The sequence below is a fragment of the Chroicocephalus ridibundus genome, chromosome 7 (assembly GCF_963924245.1).
Source record: "Chroicocephalus ridibundus chromosome 7, bChrRid1.1, whole genome shotgun sequence".
In the NCBI taxonomy this organism is placed as follows: Eukaryota; Metazoa; Chordata; class Aves; order Charadriiformes; family Laridae; genus Chroicocephalus; species Chroicocephalus ridibundus.
In genome coordinates this window covers 57,132,134-57,155,020 of record NC_086290.1, presented here as the reverse complement: position 1 = coordinate 57,155,020, position 22,887 = coordinate 57,132,134, and the positions used below count along the sequence as shown (strand labels likewise).

Sequence of the window (22,887 nt, the reverse complement as noted above, 5' to 3'; positions counted from 1 at the left end):
TTCCAGCCTGGCTTTCCAGCCGGCGTGTGAAAGCATCCTCACGATGGCACTCCTCCCCCAGCGCACGCTGCCAGCCCAGTGCTGCTGTCAGGCCGGCTGCTGGGACCGCTGGGACCTTCCTCCGGGTTCCCAGAGGTGTCAGCGAGAGCAGGATCAGGCCCCCATCCCGCTCCCCAACAGGGCGCGAGGGAAACAGAGCTAGAAACCCACCACTTCGGCAGCAGTCTCTGAAGGGAGCAATAAATGAAGGGGAAGCTGCATCTTACGGTATTTAATCTCTTCCTCGTTTTCTGCCTGACAGTCCCCTGCTTGCTTGCCGTCTTGTCCCCGTGGAGTTTGCATCTCCAGCCCCCAGGTGAATGAGGTTGTCCTATCAGACCCCAAAAATTTCTGTCCTCCCACAGAAATGCCTTTCCCTGCTTTTTCCCACAGGGTAGCGAAGAGTGGGGACAATGGGGACCTCTGGGTAAAGTCCCCGGGAATGCGCCAGCTGAGGTGGGGAGGTGTCCTGTTGGGTGGTTGGTACGGAGGTCTCGGGGGACACGGGTGGCCAGGGGTTAGAGCTGCCCAGGAGAGCTCTTGGGTGCATTAATTCATCATGGGGTGATGAAGAAAAACGGGCGCATGGCACTGGGCAGGGCTTTTTGGTAGCTCAAGTGCCATATATGACCATGTGCTGCCTGGTGGGACCCCATGGGGACTCCAGCACAGGCTGGGCACCAGGAAGGACCCTTGGGAGCTGGGAGGCTGTGTCCCCCATGGAGCAGATTCCCTCTTCACGCAGGAGGAGCCGGGCATGGTCTCCAGGAGCCCAGTGGAGGAGGGCATCGGAGGGAGAGGAGCCAAGGCAAAGCAGAAGGTCGCCACGGCCGTGTCCAGGCTGGGCTTTAGCTGAGTGTTTGTCACTGGCAGAGCTGGAGCAGCCTTGCCAGGGGGGACATGGGGTGGGCAGCCTGGCTGGGGGTGAAGTGAAGCACTGTTCCTTTCCAAAGGGGGTTATGTGACACGACTTGGTGGAGTACTAGGTTTGGGAAGTGCCTTTCAGGCTTGTGTGGATGGGGAGCTCCTTCCCAATTCTGCCTGGATTTAATGTGTGACTCAGTTTACCCACGTGTGGTATGGGGTGTGTGGTATACATGTGCCATGGGGTTTGCTTGTGACCTCATGTAGAAGAGAAGGACAAGCTCCATGTGGATGTAAACAGGATGGTACCCTGAACGTCCCGGGGGCTGGAGACCCTGGGTGAGGGCTCTGAGGCTCAGCGCCCAGCTGTGCTGGTGGGTCTGAGGTCCATCCTTCTGCCTGTGCAGGAGCCCAGCCCTGAGGCTCTCACCACTTCCACTTTTGGTGGAGTGGGCTTCCACTTGTGGGTGGGATGTGGCCCTGCAGCTTCATCTTGCCACTCAAAAAAAGATCTCTTGTCCTCAATAAATCCAACCTGAATTACTTTCCTTGTGACTCCTGGTCACTGCTCCAGCAAGTGCTGAGGAGGGACTTGTTTGCAGGTCCTGCATGGCCCTTGCTGGGGCAAAGGCTCTCCTGGCCACCACCGCTAACGCTGCCCTCTGCATGTTTCAGGGACACCCTCTTCTGGACACCCGTCTGCGGGGGGACCGTGGTGCAGCAATGAGACTCGGTCCCCATCCATCCAGCCGGCACGGCGCGGGGAGGCCGGACATCGGGGTGCTGCCTCTCTCCCTGATGCCAGCCACCCTCCTCCTCCTCCTCCTCCTCGGCCGCACCGGTGAGCTCCCGTGTGGTGCGGCGGGAGGGGGTAATTTTAGGCACCCACAATCTCCCTCCCAGCCTTGGCTTTGTGGGCAAGAGATTCTCTCCATGGAGAGCCATGAGCGGGAATGTCCCGATGTCCCCAATGGCGTTGAGCGTGCAGAGGGATGGAGGGAAGCTAGAACCACAGAATCACAGAATGGTTCGGGTTGGAAGGGACCTTAAAGATCATCTAGTTCCAACCCCCTGCCCTGGGCAGGGACACCTCCCACCAGCCCAGGTTGCTCCAAGCCCCGTCCAACCTGGCCTTGAACCCCTCCAGGGATGGGGCAGCCACAGCTTCTCTGGGCAGCCTGGGCCAGGGGCTCACCCCCCTCACACCAAAGAGTTTCTTCCTAAACCATGACCTATGCGTGATGGGTTGGAACTAGATGATCTTTAAGGTGTCCCTTCCAACCCCAACCATTCTGTCATTCTATGGCAAGCTCAAGAATTCCGGGCAGGGAGCTGCCGGCGATGGGGATGGCGCAGATCTGAGCCCCGGCGCAGGCAGCGCTGCTGGGAGGGTGCCGGTGGCCAAGGGATGGGAGCTGTGGGACCGCTCCAGCCAAGGTGATGGGTGGGATGAGCATCCGTCCCCTGAGGATGCCGATCCCGGGTCACTCCCGGCAGGCACCGTCTGGCCAGGCTGGGAAGCCTTGAAATCAAACTGGAAAAGGCCATTCCTGCTCTCGACCGAGGGTCCCCAACGAGCGCCGCGGCAGCGTAATTAGCCTGGTGTGACTTTATCAGTGTAATTACAGCCAGGCGGTCGGTAACACCTTCCTGCCTCAACAAAGCCCCGCCAAGACAAAGGCAGCCAGCAAGCAGGCAATTAAGGTGTAGTCAGACACCGTAATTGCGTTTAATCAGTTCTTACAGCTCCCACCCCCTCAGCTGGTGCGTCCCTGTCCCCCCCCCGAGCCGCTGGTGGCAGCCGGGGTGTGGGGACCCCCGGGGGGACCCCAATGGCTCTGCCGCCGTCCCCTGCACCGCTGAGCTCTCCCGCTTCTCTTCGTTAATGGGCACGGCTAGGTGGCTAACGAAGGGAGGTTTGTCCTCCCATTTAGTGGTTCTGTTTATCCCCGTGCCCCGAAAGGGATGGTGTTTACTCTCAGCTGGTTCCCCCCTTTTTTTTTTCTGGCTTTCTGAAGGTAGATCAGAGAAACGTGAGGGGCCCTCTCTCTCGTCTCCAAAAACGCCAGTTTCCTCTCGTTCCTCATTAACGTAGACATACCAGCCGTATTTTTTCAGGTCTCTCTTGACTTTGCTGGAGGATGCTCTCAAATGAATATTTCAGAGCTTTGATTTTGACTTAAAGGGAGATGAATATTGAATATTTAACAATGTCCTTTTTATCCGCTGCTTTTTCGGGGCTGGAGTGGCCTAGGTGTTAAAAATCAATACAAACCAGGATCAAACAAACGCTCTTCCTAAAAAGCTTTGCATCTCCATATTTTTGGCGCGGGGGGGATGTGAATCACATCTCTCCTGTTACCCAGCCCATGGGGCTGCCGTGTCCTTCCCCGTCCTCTCATTCGGCGAGCCAGCCTCCCTCTTCCCTTGGTCTCGCCTGTTTAATCCCCAGCTCTCGCTGGCATCGCAGCATCCCTTTCCCCCCTGGCTGGATCCCGCTGGGATGGCTGGAGAGGGCAGCAGTGCCCGACCACGGCTGGAGCCCCCCGGCTGCCGTTGTTCACCGCAACTACGGGTGACATCTCGCTCCTGACCCCTGCTCCTGGGTGCTAAGCCATAGTTACAGCCAGACAGATGCTTTACAGTCATTTTTTTGGGGGGGGGGCTTCTAGGTCTTTCCTTGGCCTGGCTCAAGGAGAAGGTCTGCCCTGTTTTGTGGCTGACTTAATGCTCTCCCAGGCCACGTCCCAGCAAGACAAATGGGAGGTGGGTTCATCCGCTCAACTGTCCCCTCCAGGCTCACGGCGGTGACATCCGCCTCCGGAATGGCAGGAATTGACCTTTACGTCATTGCTCGTAGGCTGAGCATGAAGCAGGACAGGGCTGGCGCAAACCAGGGGTAGGAGGAGAGACCACAGAGCCACCATGGGCGGTGATCAGCCCTTGGCTGCTGCGATTAGCGTGGGGGGGATTCTGTTTGCTCGGAAGGTGTCACCCATGGGAGTCTGAAGCCCAAGGAGCCCTGGATGCCGAGGAGATCCGTGCTGCCCTCACCGCGAGCTGGCCACAAGCATCTGCCGGCGGCTTGCAGGCTCCTGGGGCACCCACAGGGGCAGCGATGGGGACACCCGCACGGCCCAGCCACACGTCCCCGTCCCCCAGCAGGGGCATCACGGTCACGTCTCCATGACCCCCTGGACAAGCCGGCGACCTTGGTGCCCCGTGCTGGCAGCATCCCAGGGGGGACCCCATGTCACTCAGAACCGGGGCCAAGAGGGGGTTTTGCGCCCAAACAGCACCCAAACCGCGGGAAAGGGGCCTGATCCGGTGGGGGGAGCAGGTTGTTGGGGGGACCGCTGGTTCTGCCTGTGGTCCCCCCAGAGCATCCTCCTCCCAGCTGTGGGGCTGCTGGCAGGGCGCTTTCAGAGCCCTTATTTAAACCCAGCTGACCGGGATGGGGACTCATCCTACGAGCATTCAGCTCCCTCCGGATGCTGCTTGTTCCCGCTGGTGGGAGAGCGCTGGGAATTAAATGGGAATTAAAGCCCTGCGGCAGCGCCGTGTCTTGTGTGGCCGGGCAGGCGAACCCCGAGGCAGAAATCACCAGAGGTCCACCTGTGTCCCCAAAGTTCTCACCCTCCACGTTCCCTTGGGTGGTGGATGTGGCCCCTCAGCCAGGTTCCTGGAATCGCTGAGGCTGGCTGGAAAACAGATGGGAAGAGACAGGATAAATGCGCATAAATACAGAGCTTGCAAAAAGCAGACTTCATTGGGGGGAAAAAAAAAAAAAAAGAAAAAATCCGTTAAAATGCAGATAGGAATGCCCAGTGGAGCGCCTTCCATCCGGAGACGGTTTCCCGTGCCAGGCAGGATTGGTTTTACTTGTTCCCATCCCACCCCCCGAGTTTTCCGTGGGGAGATGGGGCAGGGGCAGGAGGGTGCAGGAGCTGCCTGGGGACCCACAGCAAGTCAGCGATGGCACCAGGGACAGGCACGAAGGTCCCCGAGAGCCAGCCCAAGGCATGGCCCACCCAGGGCCGCTGCTGGCAGCGAGAGGAGGGAAGGGAAAGGAAGGAGAGGGGGAAGGAAAAGGACGAGCCGGGGAGCAGCTCGCTCTCGGGGAGTTGGTCAGGGCAGCCCTCGGCACCTCTCGGCCACGCTTCTTCTCCGGGAGCTGCACAAACCCGGGTGAACAGGGGCAGGGACACACACACACGTGTCACCCGGTGCTTAAAGCACAGTCCCACCACAGTCGCTCACGCCACATGCTGCTGCCTCAGTTTCCCCACCCATGAAGCAGACGAAATGATGCCCTGGGCTACTGTGTTTATTTTTTCCCCCTACAAAAAGGGGGAAACGGTCCGGGGGGCGCTGCTGGGACCTGCCGGTCCCTGCCATCCGACCCGCATCCCTGCTGCCGTCATCCTCGGAGCTGCATCCCTCCCCTGCTCGCTGCCAGGGCGCTGGGGAGCTCTGATCCCGTCTCTTCTCCCTTGCAGGCACCACCTCCGAGCCCGCGCTGATGCCATTCCCAGGTGAGATTCTTCTCTTAAAGTCGCTTTTCTCCGGGAAGTAGTGTAGTTGAAAAATGCAATTTTTTTTTTGGTTAAAAATGGGGTTTGGGGAATTTCCCAAGGGAAGCATAACAGTTTGGGACAAAAAGCGGCAACAAAAAGTGAAACTTCTTTTACAGAAAAGAAATAGAGATTCCTTATTATCCCTTTTACGGTTATTATCCCGAGAGGGGAATTTTGCCGCCTCCTGCTGGGTCCCTGTCCCTGTGCCATTCATCACGCCCGAGCGAATAATTCCCTTGACGTGGCAGGCCAGGGCGCTTCCATGCCTGCTCCCCGTCGCCAGCAGCTTGAGCGATCTTCTCCGGCCCACCAGCTCCCACGGGGGACCAGCTCCAGATGCGTTCGTTGAGGCTAATAAGAATTTGCTAATTGCATCTCGTCACTTGTCACCCCAGTCATACGGCATTACGTGATGTCACGTGTCCGCTTTCCTCTTCTCCCGCCGGGTCATTGCCCAGGCCATTAGTAGGCAAGATGATGGGGTGATGGTGCATCTCATTAATGTATTGAGATGCGTCGAGTCTTCACGTCCGCTGCTTCCAGCAGACGAAGAGAAGCCCATGGTGATGGTAGCACCAAGCCAACAGCTGCCTCGTGCTACAGTGAAGGGTCACAGTTCTATTTAAGGAGCAGAGATTTGGGGCAGAGAAGGGTCCCGGCCTCTCCGTGACAGCCACCGAGTGTTTGCCACCTCCTGGCCCCGGGGCAGGCTCGTTGCCTGCTGAGGGACCTCTCTCTGCCCGTCCTTCCAGAGATACGGCTTGCCAACGGGCCCAGCCGGTGCCAGGGGCGAGTGGAGATCCTCTACAACGGCTCCTGGGGGACGGTCTGCGATGACGACTGGGACATTGTGGATGCCAACGTGGTGTGTCGCCAGCTGGGCTGCGGCCACGCCATCACCCTCCCGGCTGCCATGACCTTCGGCCAAGGGAGTGGACCCATCTTCCTGGACAACGTGGACTGCAAGGGCCGGGAGGCAGCCTTGAGCGAGTGCTGGAGCCACGGCTGGGGCATCCACAACTGCTACCACTACGAGGACGTGGCTGTCGTATGCAATGGTAATAAGGCTGGGTTCCTTGGGGACAAGGAGAGCAGGGGGGTGCCCGCGGTGCTGCAAGTCCTGGTGTCCGCAGACACCTTGGGGGAGCCCAAGAGTCGTATCTCAGAGCGTGCTCCTCTGAGCCTGGATCAGCCAAACCTCCTCCGCCTCCTTCCTCCACCCCTTTCCTCAATCCAGGTCATCTCCCCGCTCCACATGCTGGTGCTCCATGGAGTGACTGGCCTGTTTTGTGTTCCCCGTCACTCCCAGCTCAGGGACTTTGCAACTTCTCCAGCACAATCCCTGGGGAAAGAGCACAAGCCCACCCACGCTCCTGCCTGAGTCAGCCGCTGCCCAACTGCTCTTTCCCCTTTTGACTTGCCTTTCTTTAAACTGCTGAGCTTGTGGGTAGGAAATGTTCCTAAAGGTGAGAAAAGCAGTGGAAAGCGTTTGAACTTGGCGTGTGAAAGTGGAACGGCTCCACGCCGACCCCTATATACCCTACATGTTCCTCCTGCGCAGCTCCGTGGGGTTTGCTCATCAGCCAAGCGTCAATGGCCGGTAAATGTGAGGATCTGCAGACCCAGAGCTTGGCCACATCTGCAACTGCTGGGTGAATCCCTGCGTCCCGCAGAAGCGGGGCTTGGAAAGGGAGGGATGCTGGGGTGGCTGGTGGGTTGGACCAGCAGCAACCAGAGAAAGGAGGTCACGGACTGAGCTGGAATCCTGAATCAAGGTGCTGGTGGAGAGGAGGGGTGGAGGGACTGGTGAAGGAGGTGGGGGAGATGGGTCTGAGGGCAGAGGAGCGGCTTGAGCCGTTAGGTGTTGGTAGCTTGGTTGGCGGAGGAGACCAGGAGATGCTCTGGGGTGGCCCTCAGAGGAGATGCAGGAGTTTAGCCCGAGAGCTGGAACCCTGGGGAAGGTGCTCCCAGCTGTGCCACGTGGAAGCTTTTGAGAGCCAGCTTTCTGTCGGTTGCGGTTATGGAGGAAAGCGTGGAGCCGGCCACCTCTTCACCATGTCAGTGGGCTGGGTTTCCTGGCATGCTTCCCGCAGCCCTTGGGCACGTGCGTGGCTGGCTATCGAACCGCTCGGCTCTGGTCCCATCCAGCTCCCCACACCACCCCCAGGTAATTTCACCAGCCCAGCTGAGGAGCTGGGACAAGACGGGCGATATGGTAGCTTGAAACAACGTTGTTAGCAAAAGAAATGTAGGTAAAAGCAGCAGGAAGATCAAAATATTACTGTTCTTTCTATATGTATGCCATGACTTTGAATCCAAATCCCATGATAGGTGGGAGCCTGACTCCTGATAGCTTGGCGCAGAGTCATGACTTACACCAGGTCCTCACGCCGTGCTGCCGGGCACAACTTCCCACCATGTTCCTGCACCTCCATCCGCCTTCCTGCACCCACAACCGGGCAGATCGCCCTGGGCAGGGTGGTACAACCCCCTCTTTCTGTCCCCATCAGGGCTGGTTGGGTGCAAGCCCTCTCGCAGGGCGGGCGGCGTGCAGGGCACTGCTCACGGCCGGCTTTTGGAGGGATGGCTGTGGGCAGAAGCAGATGCCATCCCTCTGCTTCCCTTTTCAGAGCTCTCGCCCACGCAAGCCAGCGAAGGACCGACAAGCAGGACCCTCACATCCTCGGTACAGGATGGGGAAAGTAAGCTGCTCGGCCGTCGCTTGCAGGGTCCCCTGCCCTCCCACCCACCCGCTGCCCCTCCATGTCCTGTGTCCAGCTCTGGAGCCCTCAGCACAAGAAGGACATGGACCTGTTGGAGCAGGTCCAGAGGAGGCCACGAAGATGATCCGAGGGCTGGAGCCCCTCTGCTATGAGGACAGGCTGAGAGAGCTGGGGGGGTTCAGCCTGGAGAAGAGAAGGCTCCGGGGAGACCTTCCAGCCCCTTCCAGTCCCTGAAGGGGCTACAGGAAAGCTGGGGAGGGGCTGTTTGTGAGGGCACGTAGCCATAGGACGGGGGGCAACGGTTTTAAACGAGAGCAGGGTGGGTTTAGATGAGACATTAGGAAGAAGTTCTGTACACTGAGGGTGGTGAGACACTGGCCCAGGTTGCCCAGAGAGGTGGTGGGGGCCCCATCCCTGGAGACATTCAAGGCCAGGCCGGATGAGGCTCTGAGCAACCTGATCTGGTTAAAGATGTCCCTGCTGACTGCAGGGGGGTGGGACTAGATGGCCTTTAGAGGTCCCTTCCAGCCCAACGCATCCTGTGATTCTATGACTCTGTGTAGCAGTCCGACTCTCCGGCTCCGAGGGGTAGAGCCCTGGGGACCCCATCGTTGCGCCAACCATGGACAAACCCTGTCCCAGAGGTTCACCAAGGCTCCCACCAGCTGGGCTGCCCTAAAGCATCGCCCCTTCCCAGCTGTTTCTCAGCCAGTTTCTGTGCCCTCATGGGCACTGCCAGATCCAGGCTCGGTGACACCATGTGTGCTGTGGCCTCCTGGGGACAGCGATGCCCTTCTCACCACGTGCTGCCACCCCACAGGTGATGGCAGCATCCGTCTGGTGAGCGGGACCGACACCTGCCAAGGCCGGGTGGAGATCTTCTACCGGGGGAACTGGGGCACCGTCTGTGACGATGACTGGGGCCTGAGTGACGCCAGCGTGGTGTGCAAGCAGGTGGGCTGCGGCCAAGCCCTGGATTACAAGAGCAATGCCTATTTCGGCTACGGCACGGGGCGCATCCTCCTGGACAACGTCAACTGTGACGGCAGCGAGCCCTTCCTCTCCGCCTGCTACAGCCTGGGCTGGGGCATCCATAACTGCGGCCACCACGAGGATGCTGGGGTCATCTGCACAGGTACCAGGGTAGAACATCACCTTCAGGGCTGTCCCCTGGGGGGAAAAAACCCTGGGACATCCTGGTCTCCAAGGAGAAATGGCCTCAGAGAGGCGTGGATGTGCCCAAGGTCAGGCAGGGACCCGGGCTGTGCGCTGCGGGAGCATCCTTTCACAGAACCATGGAATGGTGGGGGTTGGAAGGGACCTCTGGAGATCACCCAGTCCAACCCCCTGCCAGAGCAGGGTCACCCAGAGCAGGTGGCACAGGAACGCATCCAGGCGGGGTTGGAATGTCTCCAGAGACGGAGACTCCCCCACCTCTCTGGGCAGCCTGTGCCAGGGCTCTGCCACCCTCAGGGTAAAGAAGTTCCTCCTCGTGTTGAGATGGAACTTCCCATGGTCAAGTTTGTGCCCGTTACCCCTTGTCCTGTCCCCGGGCACCACTGAAAAGAGCCTGGCCCCATCCTCCTGACACCCCCCCTTTCAGTATTTATAAGCGTTGATAAGATCCCCCCTCAGTCACCTTTTTTCCAGACTGAAGAGACCCAAATCCCTCAGCCTTTCTCCATCAGAGAGGTTTTCCAGTCCCCTCAGCACCTCGGTAGCCCTTTGCTGTCCCCTCTCCAGCAGTTCCCCGTCCTTCTTGAACCGGGGAGCCCAGAACCAGACACAGCACTCCACACGCTTTCTCCTTATCTGCCGTCATCCCGGCGCTCCGGAGCGGGCTGTGACACCACGCCGAGAGCCTGGGACACGACCCGAGCGGCAATTTGCAAGGGAAATGCATCTGCCCGCCTGCCATTTCCCGGCTCTGCCGGCTGGAAAACGAGCTGCCCGCGGCCGGGAGGAGCGAGCGGCTGCCAGGGGCTGGGCACGATGCCAGCCCCAGCCTGTCCCCCCGCCTTTCCCCTCCCGAAATGATGTATTTCTGCCATTCTCCGTTGATTACCATTTATAATGTTAATAATCCCCCTGAATTCCCTCATTATCCCGGCTAATGACGGGAGCAGTAAGTGCCAGCGCTTTTCCCTTTCCCGCTATTAGCGAACAAAGGGGCTGATGCGGGAGAAAAGGGACAATTTTCTCAGGCCGGTTCTTTCCTCCCTAAACATCCCCGTCCCCTCCGGCACCTTGCCCAGGGGAACGGAGCCTTAACGAAGCCTGCCCGATAAACCTCCCAGGCATGCGGAGAAGCGAGGGACCCCTCGGCGCTGCAGGTGGGACCTCGGCGCTCGGGCCAGGGGTGGAGAAGCACCATCTCCAGCACGTGGGCAGTAGGGTGGGCACGGGTCCATCTCCCCTGGAGCACCCAGACCGCCCCGGGTCTGCCTCCCTGAGTCAGCAAGTTCACGGCTTTGCAGCTTCTCCCCACGTGTCACCTCTCTCTGTGTCACCAACAGGGCTGGACAGGTCCACCATCACGTCCTTCACCACCTTGGTGGCCCTGGACTACGAAGAGACGCTCACTGCCACGGCCACAGGTAGGAGGTCGGCAGCCACCCAGCTCACCCTTGCACCACAGCCAGGGCTGGGGGCGCACTGGGGGGGACCGAGTCTTCCATGTCCTCCCGTGACCTCAGCACGGCCACCCTGGGCTCCTGCCACATGTAGGTGAGGCTCGGGGGGTGACCTTGCCCGCGGCAGGAGGTTGCCATGGGGCCACCGTGGTGCTAGCTGGCACCAGCTGGATTGGGGGCAGCGAGTGCTGGAGCTGGACACCCCCCCAACGTCCATGTGTCCCCACGCTTGTCCCAGCAGTGACAGATGGCAGGGACCAGCCCTCCCAGGCCACCGAGGTGGTCACCACCGTTCTCCTTACCGTCGAGCAGCAAAGTAAGTGTGTGGCCACTGTTAGTCCCGCACAGAGTCCGGCATGGCCCCCCGGGCCCCACGTCCCTGGGGGGTTACCCCATATCCCCAGGGTTCACTCCATGTCCCCCAGGGGTTCACCCCACATCTCCAGGGATTACCCCATGCTCACAGGCATAGCTTGTGCCGCTTGGGAGTCATCCCATGTCCCCAGGGCCACCCCACATCCCCAGGGCTCAGCCCATGTTCCCAAGGGCTCACCCCACATCCCCAGGGGCTTCACCCCACATCCCCAGGGCTCAGCCCATGTTCCCAAGGGCTCACCCCACATCCCCAGAGTCTTACCCCACATCCTCAGGGTTCACCCGTATGTCCCCAGGGGCTCAGACCATGCCCCCAGGGCTCACCCCATGTTCCCAAGGGCTTACCCCATACCCCCAGGGCTCACCCCATATCCCCAGAGTCTTACCCCACATCCCCAGGTCTCACCCCATGCCCCCAGTGCTCATCCCACATCCACAGGCCTCATCCTGTGTCCCCCGGGCTCACCCCATGCCCCCAGGGGGGTGCTCCCATGGCCCCAGGGCTCACCCTGCACCCCCAGGGATCACTCCATGTTCCCAGGGTCTCACCCCATGCCCCCAGAGTCTCACCCCACATCCCCAGGGCTCACCCCATGCTCCCCGAGCACTCACCCCATGCCCCTGGAGGGTCAGTGGGGGACATCGGACTCCTCGCGGAGCCCCGGTCCCCCCGGCGGCATACCTGTGCCGGGGCCCCCCACGCAGGTGGCGGCGTGCGGCTGGCGAACGGGAACGGGAGCTGCCGCGGGCGGGTGGAGGTGCGGCACCATGGCACCTGGGGCACCGTCTGCGACGATGACTGGGACTTCCCCGACGCCCAGGTGGTGTGTCGGCAGCTGGGCTGCGGCACGGCCCTCGCCGCCACCGTCCTCGGCTCCTTCGGCTACGGCAGCGGGCCCATCCTGCTGGATAACGTGGGCTGCGGCGGCGGCGAGGCTCGGCTGGCCGACTGCTTCCACCTGGGCTGGGGGCAGCACAACTGCGGCCACCACGAGGACGCCGGGGTCATTTGCCGAGGTGAGAGCGGGAGCGAGCCCGGTGGCCACCTGGTCCCACCTGACGGCCTTCCCTCGCCAGCTGGGTGGGAGAAGGGAAATGGATGTGACCACCCAGCGTTCTCCAGGTCTCTGCTGAAATCTGGCTCGGTGGAGTGGAAATCCGATGAGATAACGGGCATGGGGAGGATTTCAGCCATGCTCAGACTGGCTGTGGGAAATGGGGTCCCCGAAATGGGGTGGCAGGTGAACGTGAGCCCCCAGACCCTGAGGTTCCTCCTGCCTGTGGGGGGACAGCAGTGGCAGTTGGGTGATGGCTGGAGCATGGGTTCCACCTCCAGTCGCTCTTTGTGCACTTTCCTGGAAGCGCAGTGGCTGCACATCCCACCCCAAACATCCCTGCGTCCATCCCCAGCCAGCCCCACACCATTTCGGGGGGGGGGGCTCTGACCCAGCCCTGGGGGGCACAGGTGTCCCCTGAGTCACTTTTCCCACCCCTTCCCTGCTGCACCAGGCACTGACGACTCTGGAGACCATTTCCAAGAAGCCACCGCTACAACCACCACGTCAGCCCCAACTCGTCCCAAGGATGGTAGGTATCGAGGTATCACCGGGGACACGGTGCCAGCCCTGGGGACGCTCCACACTGGCACAGGGTGGAAATGGAGGTGGCGTGGGATGGAGGCTTCAGCAGTGCCTGACGCACCAAGGTGGAGCAGCCCACGGGAGGGGGAAAAGCCGTGCTGGCGGCACCTTTAAGCCATGGCCTCTCCTGGTGCCCCCAAGGCTGGTCCAGGCAGAGGAGGTGATGGACCTCGGGTGATGGACCATTAGCTGATGGACCTCAGTGGGGACAGGAGGTGATGGACTTCGGTGGGAAGAGGAGGGGATGGACCTCAGTGGGGACAGGAGGTGATGGACCTTGGTGGGGACAGGAGGCGATGGACCTCAGTGGGGAGAGGAGGGGATGGACCTCAGTGGGGAGAGGGGATGGACCTTGCTGGGGACAGGAGGTGATGGACCAGCGGTGCTGAGCTGGGAACAGAGATTATCGTCTGTTCCTTCAACCTGAACGTCCACCGTGATGCTTTGGGGATCAGCCCCAGCTCTGGTGCTGGCAAGTGGTCACCCCCTCGTGCTCCTGCCTGCGCAGAGGCCGTGGTGGAGCTGTGGGCAGCAGCAAACATCTGCCCAGCCTTGGAGAGACCAGTGCTCTTCTTGCCTGGGGGCAACCTGGCCAGGAAGCCTGGCCCCCTTTCTGCCAGCCCGGGGGAGCCAGCCTGGTGGGTGCCACCCTCCCAGGGTTGTGGCAGGCAGGGAGAGGGGGACGCAGTGCTGGGGTGGGCACCTCACCCCATCCCCTTCCCAGGGTCCCTGCGCCTGGTGAACGGCAGCCACCGGTGCGAGGGGCGCGTGGAGATGTTCTACCTGTCCCAGTGGGGGACGGTGTGCGACGACGCCTGGGACCTGCGGGACGCCAAGGTGGTGTGCAGGCAGCTGGGCTGCGGGCACGCCGTGGGGGCCTGGGGGGAGGCACGCTACGGCCAGGGCACCGGCTACATCTTCCTCGACAACCTCAAGTGCAAGGGCCATGAGCCCTCGCTGCTGCGCTGCTCCCACATCCGCTGGGACGTCCACAACTGCGACCACTCCGAGGATGCTGGTGCCGCCTGCGGCATCCTGTGACCGCCCACCCGCCGGGACCCCCACGCAGGTACCGGGCTGGGGAGGACGGGGAGGTTGGAGGGAGGTGGTGGCAATGCCCACGGAGAGGGGCTGAACCCCGGCTGCCGGCCGGGGACACGCACTCTCTGCCTCAGTTTCCCCACTCGCCCCACACTGGCTGGGCCCCCCCGTGGGTGTTTGGGCTCAGGGTGGGAAGAGCTGGGTGGAGGATGGATTTTTCTCAGCACTGGAAATACTGGCTGAAGCTTTCCCCCCCCACACCTCGAAAATGCCCCTTGGAAAAACAAACCTGCTTTTGGTGTGAAACCTGGTTGGTTTCGGCCATTTCGTTTAAGAGATGAGGAGAGAAAAATGGATTTTCTGCTGTGAAAATGACGTTAGATTATACTCGGAAAAATGTAAGAAGGGGCTGAAATCAAACCAGGATGTTCCAGTGGCTCTGCAGCGAGTCGCTGCGGCTCTGCAACTTGCTTTGCAAACCTCCCAGCAATCGGAATATCAGGCTTTTCTTCTCGTTTTGGCGGAAGAAATACCAATTTCCATGCAGCAGGAGTGCAGGCGTTGGATCTCACACCCTCTCCAACCCCATCCCGCTTCTCGGCTGCCCAGTGTTTCTTCCTGGCGCCCATTTCACCTCCTGTTTCTTTTCCAAAAGCCGCTGGGCTTGCGGGGAGCTTGGCTGGGATTTCCTTTCCCTGGGGGGGTCTTCGGCACTGCCAGTCCCTGCCCAAAAAATCCCCTGGGGAGCAGGGAAGGACGGGGCTCCCCGCACCCTCCCCATCCTTCCTCCGTCCTGCGCGGTCCAGACCAGCTCTGGCTGCTCCTTCCCAGGAGCTCCGGGATGCTCCGAGGTGTCCGGGGCAGGCCGGGAGCTGGCAGACAGTGCAGGAGCAGATGGAAAACCCTAGGGAAGATCCCAAATCCCTGCCCAGAGCGCGGGGAGCGCGGTGGGGCTGAACCCAAACCCTCCCCGGGGTGAAAGCTGTTTCCCTCCCAGCTCGGGTGGAAGGACGCGGCCCGCAGCACCCGCCGCCCGCGCCGTCAGCCCTCTGCGGTGCCAGACGGGACACCGGCACAACCATCCTCGGGTTTTCCTCGACGGGGCGCCGGGGTGGGGAAGGCGCAGAGCGGGTCCCGGCCGCTCCCCCCGCCGCACTCGCTCCTCCATTCGTGCAATTCTCTTGTTAATTGTGCCTATTCCTGGGGTTCCCTCCACCCACCCGCCCCCTTCGTTTGTCTTATCCGTGTCTGGGTTTGTTTTGTGAATAAATAAAAGCCCTTTGAAAGTGTGCTGAGACCTGACTTGCTTCCCTGCCACCCCCTCCAAGCCCAGACAGGAGCAAACAGCTGGGGGACCCGTGATGCCCCGAGCCCAGAGGCTGCCAAAAATCGATGCGAATCCCTTGCTGGCCCTTGATTCCCACCCAGCTGGGAGCCGAGCTTGGACCCTTCCCCATCCCGGCTCCAGGGGTACAGCCCTGAACCCCAAGTTCGGGAGGCGGGGGTGAGGTTGTGTCCGGCTCGGGGTTTGTTCCTGGTGGGATTTGGCAGCCCCGTGGGCTGCGGGGAGGCTGCTGAAGCGGGCGCGTTGCCGTTGTGCGGCTGTACGGGCTCTGCAGTGCTGACAGCGGTAAATTCGGTGCTGTTCGCCAACGAGCAGACGGGAAGAGAGACTGTCCTGGGAGCTGCTGCCTGCTGCTGCCTGCTGCTGCCTGCTGCTGCCTGCAGGGACAGGCTGTGACCGTGGGGATGGGGACCAGGAGAGAGGGTTCCCCAGATCGGGAAGGCTTTTCTGCACCTCGATGGCCGGTGGCGGTGGCCTGAGCCGCAGCTTGCTGTGAGATGGCACGTCCCAGCCACCGGACCGCTGTGGACATTGGTGTCCCCGAGCAGCTCCCAGCCTGCTGCGGGTCCCCTCGGGTGTCCTTAGCCCTGTGCCCCAGCAGCCAGCATCAGGATGATGGTTGCCACCTCTCCCACCGCTTCCGTAGGCAGGGCTTTCCCAGCACTTTTCTCCCAGTTCAGATTTCCATCAGTGGGGAAACTGAGGCACGGGAGCGTCTTCCAGGCAGCACAGTCGGGCTTGGGCTTGCTGGGACCCTGGGAGAGGGCAGGGAGGTGGTGTATGAATGAAACCTCCCCTTTTACCGGGTTCCCAGGTCCTGCACGCTCGGCTGCCCACCCCGCTGCCTCCTTGCCCCTCCTCGCCCGCTCCTCGCCCCCCCTGCTGCCACCACCGCCTCCGCCTCGCCTCCTGCCTCCGGGACAGCTGGGCGATCCTGGGTCCTGCTGGGAGCAGGGGGGGGACAGGGCTGTCCTCAGCAGCCCCCCTCCCCAGCCCATGCCAGCTGGGGATGGGTCAGAAGGTGCTGTGGGCCCCCCCTCCCCATGGCTACGGGAGGTGGGGAGGGGGCTGGTGGCCAGGGGCTGCTCTGGGGGCTGCTGCCTCCTGGGGTGAGAGATGATGAGAAAGGCTGGGCTGGCTTTTCCCTGTTTTCCCTGGGGACTGCACCCTGAGCCGGCAAAACTGGGCTGGTGTTTGGTGTCACCCCGCACCCTGCTCCTCCTCGCTTTGCGCTGGGAAGAGCAGGTCCCGCTTGCCCTGGGCTTCTCCCTCCCACGACCTGCAGTCCGGCAAGGAAAGGGTTTCCAGGCAGGAGAGACAGCAGCCTCCTCCCTTGTCTTCCAGCCATTTCTCCCGCAGACAGGGCTCAGGATGCGCTGGGATCCACAGGGATCCCCCCCAGACATCCCGTATCCAAACTGGGCATCGTCTCCGTGGGAGTGACATGGCAGGGCGGGAGCAGGATGCCAGAGTGGGGAATGCTCTGGTCCTGGAGCAGGGTACCAGTAAGGGGGATGCTCTGGCCTTGGAGCAAAACCCCAGCACTGGGGATGCTCTGGCGCTGGAGCCGGGAACCAGCACAAGGGGATCCCCTGGCCCTGGAGCCGGGAACCAGCACGGGGGATGCTCTGGCCCTGGAGCAGGGAACCAGCACGGGGGATGCTCTGGCCCTGGAGCAGGGAACCAGCACAAGGGGATCCCCTGGCCCTGGAGTCGGGTACCAGCATGGGGGATGCTCTGGCCCTGGAGCAGGGAACCACCACGGGGGATGCTCTGGCCCTGGAGCAGGGAACGAGCACGGGAGTACCAGTACAGGGGATGCTCTGGCCCTGGAGCAGGGAACCAGCACGGGGGGTTGCCGATGGCGCGAGAGCACCCTGCTGCGGGACCGCAGCCAGGCCGCGGCGGCTGCGTGGGAGCCAGGAGAAGCCGCGGTGCCCGCCCGGCTCTTCTCCTCCTGCCGACGTCAGCTGTTTCACCGCGCCTGGAGCAGCTGTAGCTCCACACTGGTCGATGCCATCGATTAGTTCCTCTCCCCATCCCTGGAGAGGGGATGGTGCTGGGGGCGGCAGTGGGGGGAGAGAATAAATATTTCAGCAGGCTCGGGCAAAAGCTGGGGTTATTTTGGGGCTGGGATTTATGGGCTATTAGGAATAAGGAATGAGTCTGTGCTGGGGAGAGGAGACCCATTAATCCAGGCTGAAGGAGCACAAATGAGCAAGGGGAAATGGAGGAGGCTTTAATTATTTCGCTGTGTTCCAGAATAATAAGCCGGCTCTCCAGCCGAGCGCTGGCGTGGGGCTCAGGAGCTCTGCTCCCTGGAAGTTGGGGCGGGCGAGGGGGCACTCACAGTTAAATCCCCTCCAGCTGGATGAGCAGTGCTGGGAGGGATGGGGAGTCCCATTCTGGGACCAGTATGAGACCAGTACAAGCAGCGTTGCCGGCTGGGACATGGGATGGGGGATGCGCTGCTTGGGGGGGGAAGCTGCAGAGCGCGGGGATGGCTGGAGGGGTGCATGGGTTGGTGGCCGGTCCCAGGGGTGCCTTTCCCAGGCTGGCCACCTCCGCCGTGCCCCGTTAAGGCAATCCTGTCTGCGCCTGTAACCGGAGGAGCGGGGTGAGTCACTGCCGGAGGCAGCCCTGGCCCGGAGAGCATCCCTGGCTCCGCTGCGCCCAGCACCACCTGGGTGACCTTGGGCTGTGCTCCACTCCCCGGCTCGCTGTGCCCCACCCCCGGCTCTCCCTGCTGCCTCCGCATCCCCCTTGCGTGCCTCAGTTTCCCCGGAGGCACACAGGATGCTGGTCCTGGTCACCCCTTGGCACCCTCGGGGAGCTGCAGGGGACCAGCTGGGAGCAGGGGGCACGGCTTTCCCCACGGGGGGCACCGCGGGACAGATTTACCCCCGCGGGAGCAGCCTGCCCCGTCCCTAGCGGTGGGGGGTCCCAGGGATGTGAGCACCCACGTTGGCAGGGATGCAGGGCAGGGACAGCCTTGGACCACCTCCTCCTCCGATGGGATGGATGAGGACCAGGTCTCCCTGCAGCATCCCTGCGGCACGGCACGTCCTGCTCCCTCGCGAGCGGGGCCCAGGGTGCCAAGGTCACCCAGTGGGACCGTCGTGGGGCGCAGGAGCCGTTCACCGCCCCCCATGCCGGCCAGCGTCCTCCTTCCCTGCTCCTGCCGGGCCTGCCGCCGCGGCTCCCGCTGACGTCACCCTGCCGGAGCCAGGAGCTATTTTGGGAACTGCAAAGTCACTGGCGCAATTAGTCCACTGGCAAAGGGAGCGGGGCGGCGGGGGGGACCGCGGGGATGGCTGGCTCTCCACGCCGTGCCGTGCCGTGCCGTGCCGTGGGGCTGCGTGGCCACGGCCCACGGCCACCACCAGATCTGCGCCTCTCCTTGCGCCTGCAGGCTCAAGGGCTCCCTCCGCCAGGGTAAACGGCTGCAAATCCTCCCCATCCATCATCTCCTCCTCTCTGCCTTCTTTTTCTTTTTCCCCTATTTTTTTTTTTTTTTTTAATTTTATTTCGTTCCCCTGGCAGGAGCCACCCCACGTGGGCTGCTGGATGCTGGCAAAAGCCAGCTCGCTGCCGCCTCACTGCCGTCGCTTGCATTTAGAGGAGAGGCAGGAAAGCAATTAGCTGGCAGCGATGCCGGCAACGTGCTTCCCATGGCAATGCCGCAGGCGAGGGGCTGCCCGGGGGGGGAGCGGGGGTCCCTGGGCTCCCTGCCTCCGGCTATGCCTTTGGTTTAATCCAGCATCTTCTCGGATGCAGCTGTCGGGGTGCAGGATGGGTGCTCCCGGCTGCACAGCCCTGTTGTGCCCTGTCCCAGGGATGGGGACGTGCCACGTGCTGCTGTCACAGCAGAGGGACGCCCGTCCCCGAGGGAACAGCACAAGCAGACAGCGCGGTCCTGCCCTGCAAGTGGCTTCGTGCCTGGGGACACGGGGACAGTTAGAGGGGACAGTTGGGGCGCTCAGCCCTCCTCCCCCAGTGCCGGTTGCTTTCTCTGGCCACCCTCCCCGCCTCCCGGTGACCTCCAGGTCACGGCCAGCGGGGATGTGCACAGAGATGCTGTGAGAAGCTGATCCCAGCAGGCTCCAAACACCCCAAAACTGGGGCTCAAAAAATCCCTTCAAAAAGCCCAAGACTTCCCCATGTGACCCCGGCACCTCTCTCTGTCCCATCCCACAGGAAAAATACCCAAATCCTTTCTCCCAGCGCCTTGGGAGGTGCCATAGCAGGAGCCGGTGCTCTGCTCCCCAAACCCTGAGCCCCACTTTGGGCAGGGAGCCCCCCGGGGCCGGATCCGGCACGCTGCCCGTCCCCTGCCCAAGGGCACGGCAGAGACATTTGGGTGCAGGCAGGATGACACCCACCGTTCCCCATCGCTGGGACCCCCAGTTCAGCCCTGGAGGGGGGGTCCCTGCCTGCGCTGGGGCTGGAGTAGCAGCCCGTGGGTGGGGATGGAGGGTGCTGGGTGGGAATAGGGGTCTGGTGGGTGGCTCTGGGGGTGACGGGGACCATGGGAGGGCAGTGGCGAGGTGGGGAGCGTGTGTGTCCCCCCCCAGGGCTGGAGGAAGGGGCTGGGAGCTGAGTGAGGCTGTGCTGAGTCACGCTGCAGAGCCGGCGAGCAGGACTGCAGCAAGCGGCTCACTGCCGCCCGCCTGCAATGGGGACAATGTGACAGCCCCGTCCCTCCCACCCGCAGCACGCTCCGGCTCCTCGCCCGCTCCTGGGGGTCCAGGAGGCTGATGGGGGGGGTGATGCCCAGGCTGGGGGATCCCGGCTGTACCCCAGGTCACGGCTGTCTCGGTGCTCCCGGCCCTTCTTACACCTCCACTTCAATAGGGATGGGGCAGCTCTGGGATGGGGGTCCCGGGGACCCCAGGCAGGGAGGGGGAGGACTGAGCTGTCCTTGGAGGATGAGTGTCCCCAGCCCCAGTGCGGAAGGGTGTCCCCAAGTAGCCATGACCAGGGGGGCAGCAGGGTCTAGTGGCCACTCACTGACAGCACAAACGCAGAAATGCACTTGGCAGCTGCTGAAACACGGGGTGGCTTTGCCCTGGCACCGGGAGGATGAGGGGGTTGGTTGGCAGAGACACCCCCCCCCCCCCAGCTCCCACCCCACGCCACCAACCCAGGGCACGAGGCTGAGCATCCAGCCCTGCGCCGGGTCCCCAACACCCCTGCCACCACATGGGACAAAGGGCTGAGGCAGGTCCCCGCTGCAGAGGGAAACTGAGGCACAGGGGGTGCCCAGAGGATTGGCCTCGCATGCTGCCACCTCTGAGGCTCAGAGCCTGGCACAGCCCCGTCCCCACGGGACGCTGGTGACCACCCTGCCCTGTGCTGCCCACCGGCCCCGCAGAGCTCCAAGCCGCTTCTGGAGGGACGGAGACAGCCAGGGCTTTTTTTAGGTGCTCCATGAGTGCTGTCTGGGCGGTATTTATATCGGCTCCTTAAATAAGACCTGCCATCTGAGCCCGATGCGCCTGCTTAATTATTAATGTCCTGCGGGGAGGCGGTGCGCACCCTCCCGCTGGGTCCATTTTGGGGTCCCTCACCCTGGCTCCCCCCGGCTCCCCGGCAGCACCCAGGGCGAGGGCTGACATCCCGGCCACCCCCCGGCCATGCATCCCGCATGGGAACATCTTCCCTGGGGCTGGGAGAAAGGCTGGCGGGGGGGATTTTCTGAGCGGAGTGTGCCATGGTGGCATGGGCATCGCTGGAGTTCTCAGCGCCGGGGGACTTGTGCGGGTGTTAGGGATAAGGAGAGGGGTGGGAGGCACCGTCCCCATCCCGTCTCGGTGGCTTGAGGTGGTCCCAGGGGAAATTCATCCCCGGGAGCCCGGCTGTGCACCCCGAGGGGTAGGGGCAGCCCCGCTTTGTGGCAGGACTGATGCTAAACAGCGCAGGGGCGCAGCTGCTGCCACAGAATTAATTTGGGCTTGGAAAGTGCTTTGAAACCCTGAGAGGAAAGGCCGGGGCTGAGTTACAAAGCGCTGCAGCTCCGCAGACGGGGGGAAGGAAGCTCCCCTTCAAAGCTCCGCTGGTCTGGTGGGCTCGTCGCCGGCCGCACCATCAGCCACGGCCCCTCCATCGACTCCTGCCCCCAGCCCTGGCTCTGGGGTGTTTTGGGGAGGGAGGGTTGGTGCACCCCCGAGCTCGCTCAGGTGTTGGGTGCAGGGTCCTTCCTCGGGGCTGGCGGGACCCCCCAGCTTTGGTGCCTGGCGGGGTGGAGGGGTGCTGGGCCGGGACCAAGCCTGCACCCTGGCAGGTCGGGGAGTGCTGACGGTGGGTGTGGGGGGAGAAGGGATGCCCTTGGCCTGCTCCTGGGATGCTTCCCTTGCCACATTGCACAGCCGGGCTCAGGGCAACGAGGTGGAAAAGGGGCCAGGGTGCCAGGGTGTCGAGGTGCTGGGGTGCTGGGGCCAGGCAGCATGGCACCGCATGGGAAGGCATGGTTGTCCTGCAGCCTGTGGGGAAGGGGAGACCAAAGCCAGAGGTTTCCCCAGCTTGTTTTTCACTAGCCCAACTGCAAGACCCAGAAAACCACCTCCCTGGGGCAAGCAACACCTTCCTCGGGGCAACCCGAGCTGCAGCCGCCCGGGCAGCAGGGCTGGAGGGTGAGCACCCAGCCCGGGAGCCCCGGGGCTGTGCAGGGGCCAGGGCAGCATCCCAGGGACGGGACCCAGCCCAGCTCCACGCACTGTCCCCAGGGGATGCCACCCTGTGTCCCCTGCTCTGCCCGGCTTTGCCACCCACGGACTGAAGGCACCGGGTCACTGCTTGCTGTTGAAGTAAGGTGTTGCAGGTTTGCCTGAGTCACCAACGGGTGACCGCCCTTGCCCTCGGCATGGGGACAGGCTGGGGCACCTCCACCATGCATCCTCCTCGCCATACATCCCCTCGCCATACACCCACCTCCACCATACATCCCCCTCGCCATACATCCCCTCGCCACACATCCCCTCGCCACGCATCCCCTCGCCACGCATCCCCCTCTCTCCAAACAAGCAAACACGGAGGGAAGGGACACACACAAGCATGGCTCTCCCGCAGCAAGTGAGGGGTGAGGATTTCTGGATCCATCTTCGGAGCACTCAGCAGCTAACCCAAGCGAACCTCCGAGTCAAAGAGAATTTCTTCCCTTGGAGTGTCACGAGGCATTGACAAGACATAGCGGGGAAGGCAAGGAAATGTGAAGAGAAGGACTCGTCTTCCAGGCCACAGGAATTAACAAAGTGGCACACTTGAACGCGACGGAATATTTTTAATACCGTTGGCGGAATTGGGGTTATTAGGTTTTTCTGGGACATCTGCAGAACGGACCCGCATCCTTCGGGTCTTTGTGATTTCCCAACCCAGCAGCTGCCTGGGCTCTTGCTGAGGGGTGTCTGTAGGTAGCCGGCAGAGGTGGGAGGGGGACGTTTAGTGACATTTGGTGACGGGCAGCCAGATGCCACCTCCGGCTGCCTGGGCTGCCCACCAGAAGCACCAAGTTCGGCTTCTAACTCTGGCCATTCACTGTGTAACCTTCATCCCACCGCTGCCCGGTCTGTAAAACGGAAGAATTAAGCGGTGCAAGGCAGGCTGATTTATGCATCGGAGCCCAAAAAGGGGGCTGGATACACTGCAGATAAA

At 62.2% G+C, this 22,887-nt stretch overlaps 1 protein-coding gene across 1 annotated transcript; it reads left to right on the top strand.

Annotated features, from left to right (window-relative positions):
* The first annotated feature begins 223 nt into the window (after positions 1-223).
* On the top strand, positions 224-14,992 carry SSC4D (scavenger receptor cysteine rich family member with 4 domains). Its single transcript, XM_063342010.1, has 12 exons — positions 224-267; positions 1,579-1,744; positions 5,403-5,438; positions 6,233-6,538; positions 8,111-8,182; positions 9,024-9,338; positions 10,720-10,800; positions 11,075-11,152; positions 11,917-12,228; positions 12,721-12,798; positions 13,576-13,920; positions 14,890-14,992. The coding sequence occupies exons 1-11, from the start codon at positions 244-246 to the stop codon at positions 13,890-13,892; spliced, it is 1,785 nt and encodes a 594-aa protein (XP_063198080.1). The 5' UTR covers positions 224-243; the 3' UTR covers positions 13,893-13,920; positions 14,890-14,992.
* The last annotated feature ends 7,895 nt before the right edge of the window (positions 14,993-22,887 follow it).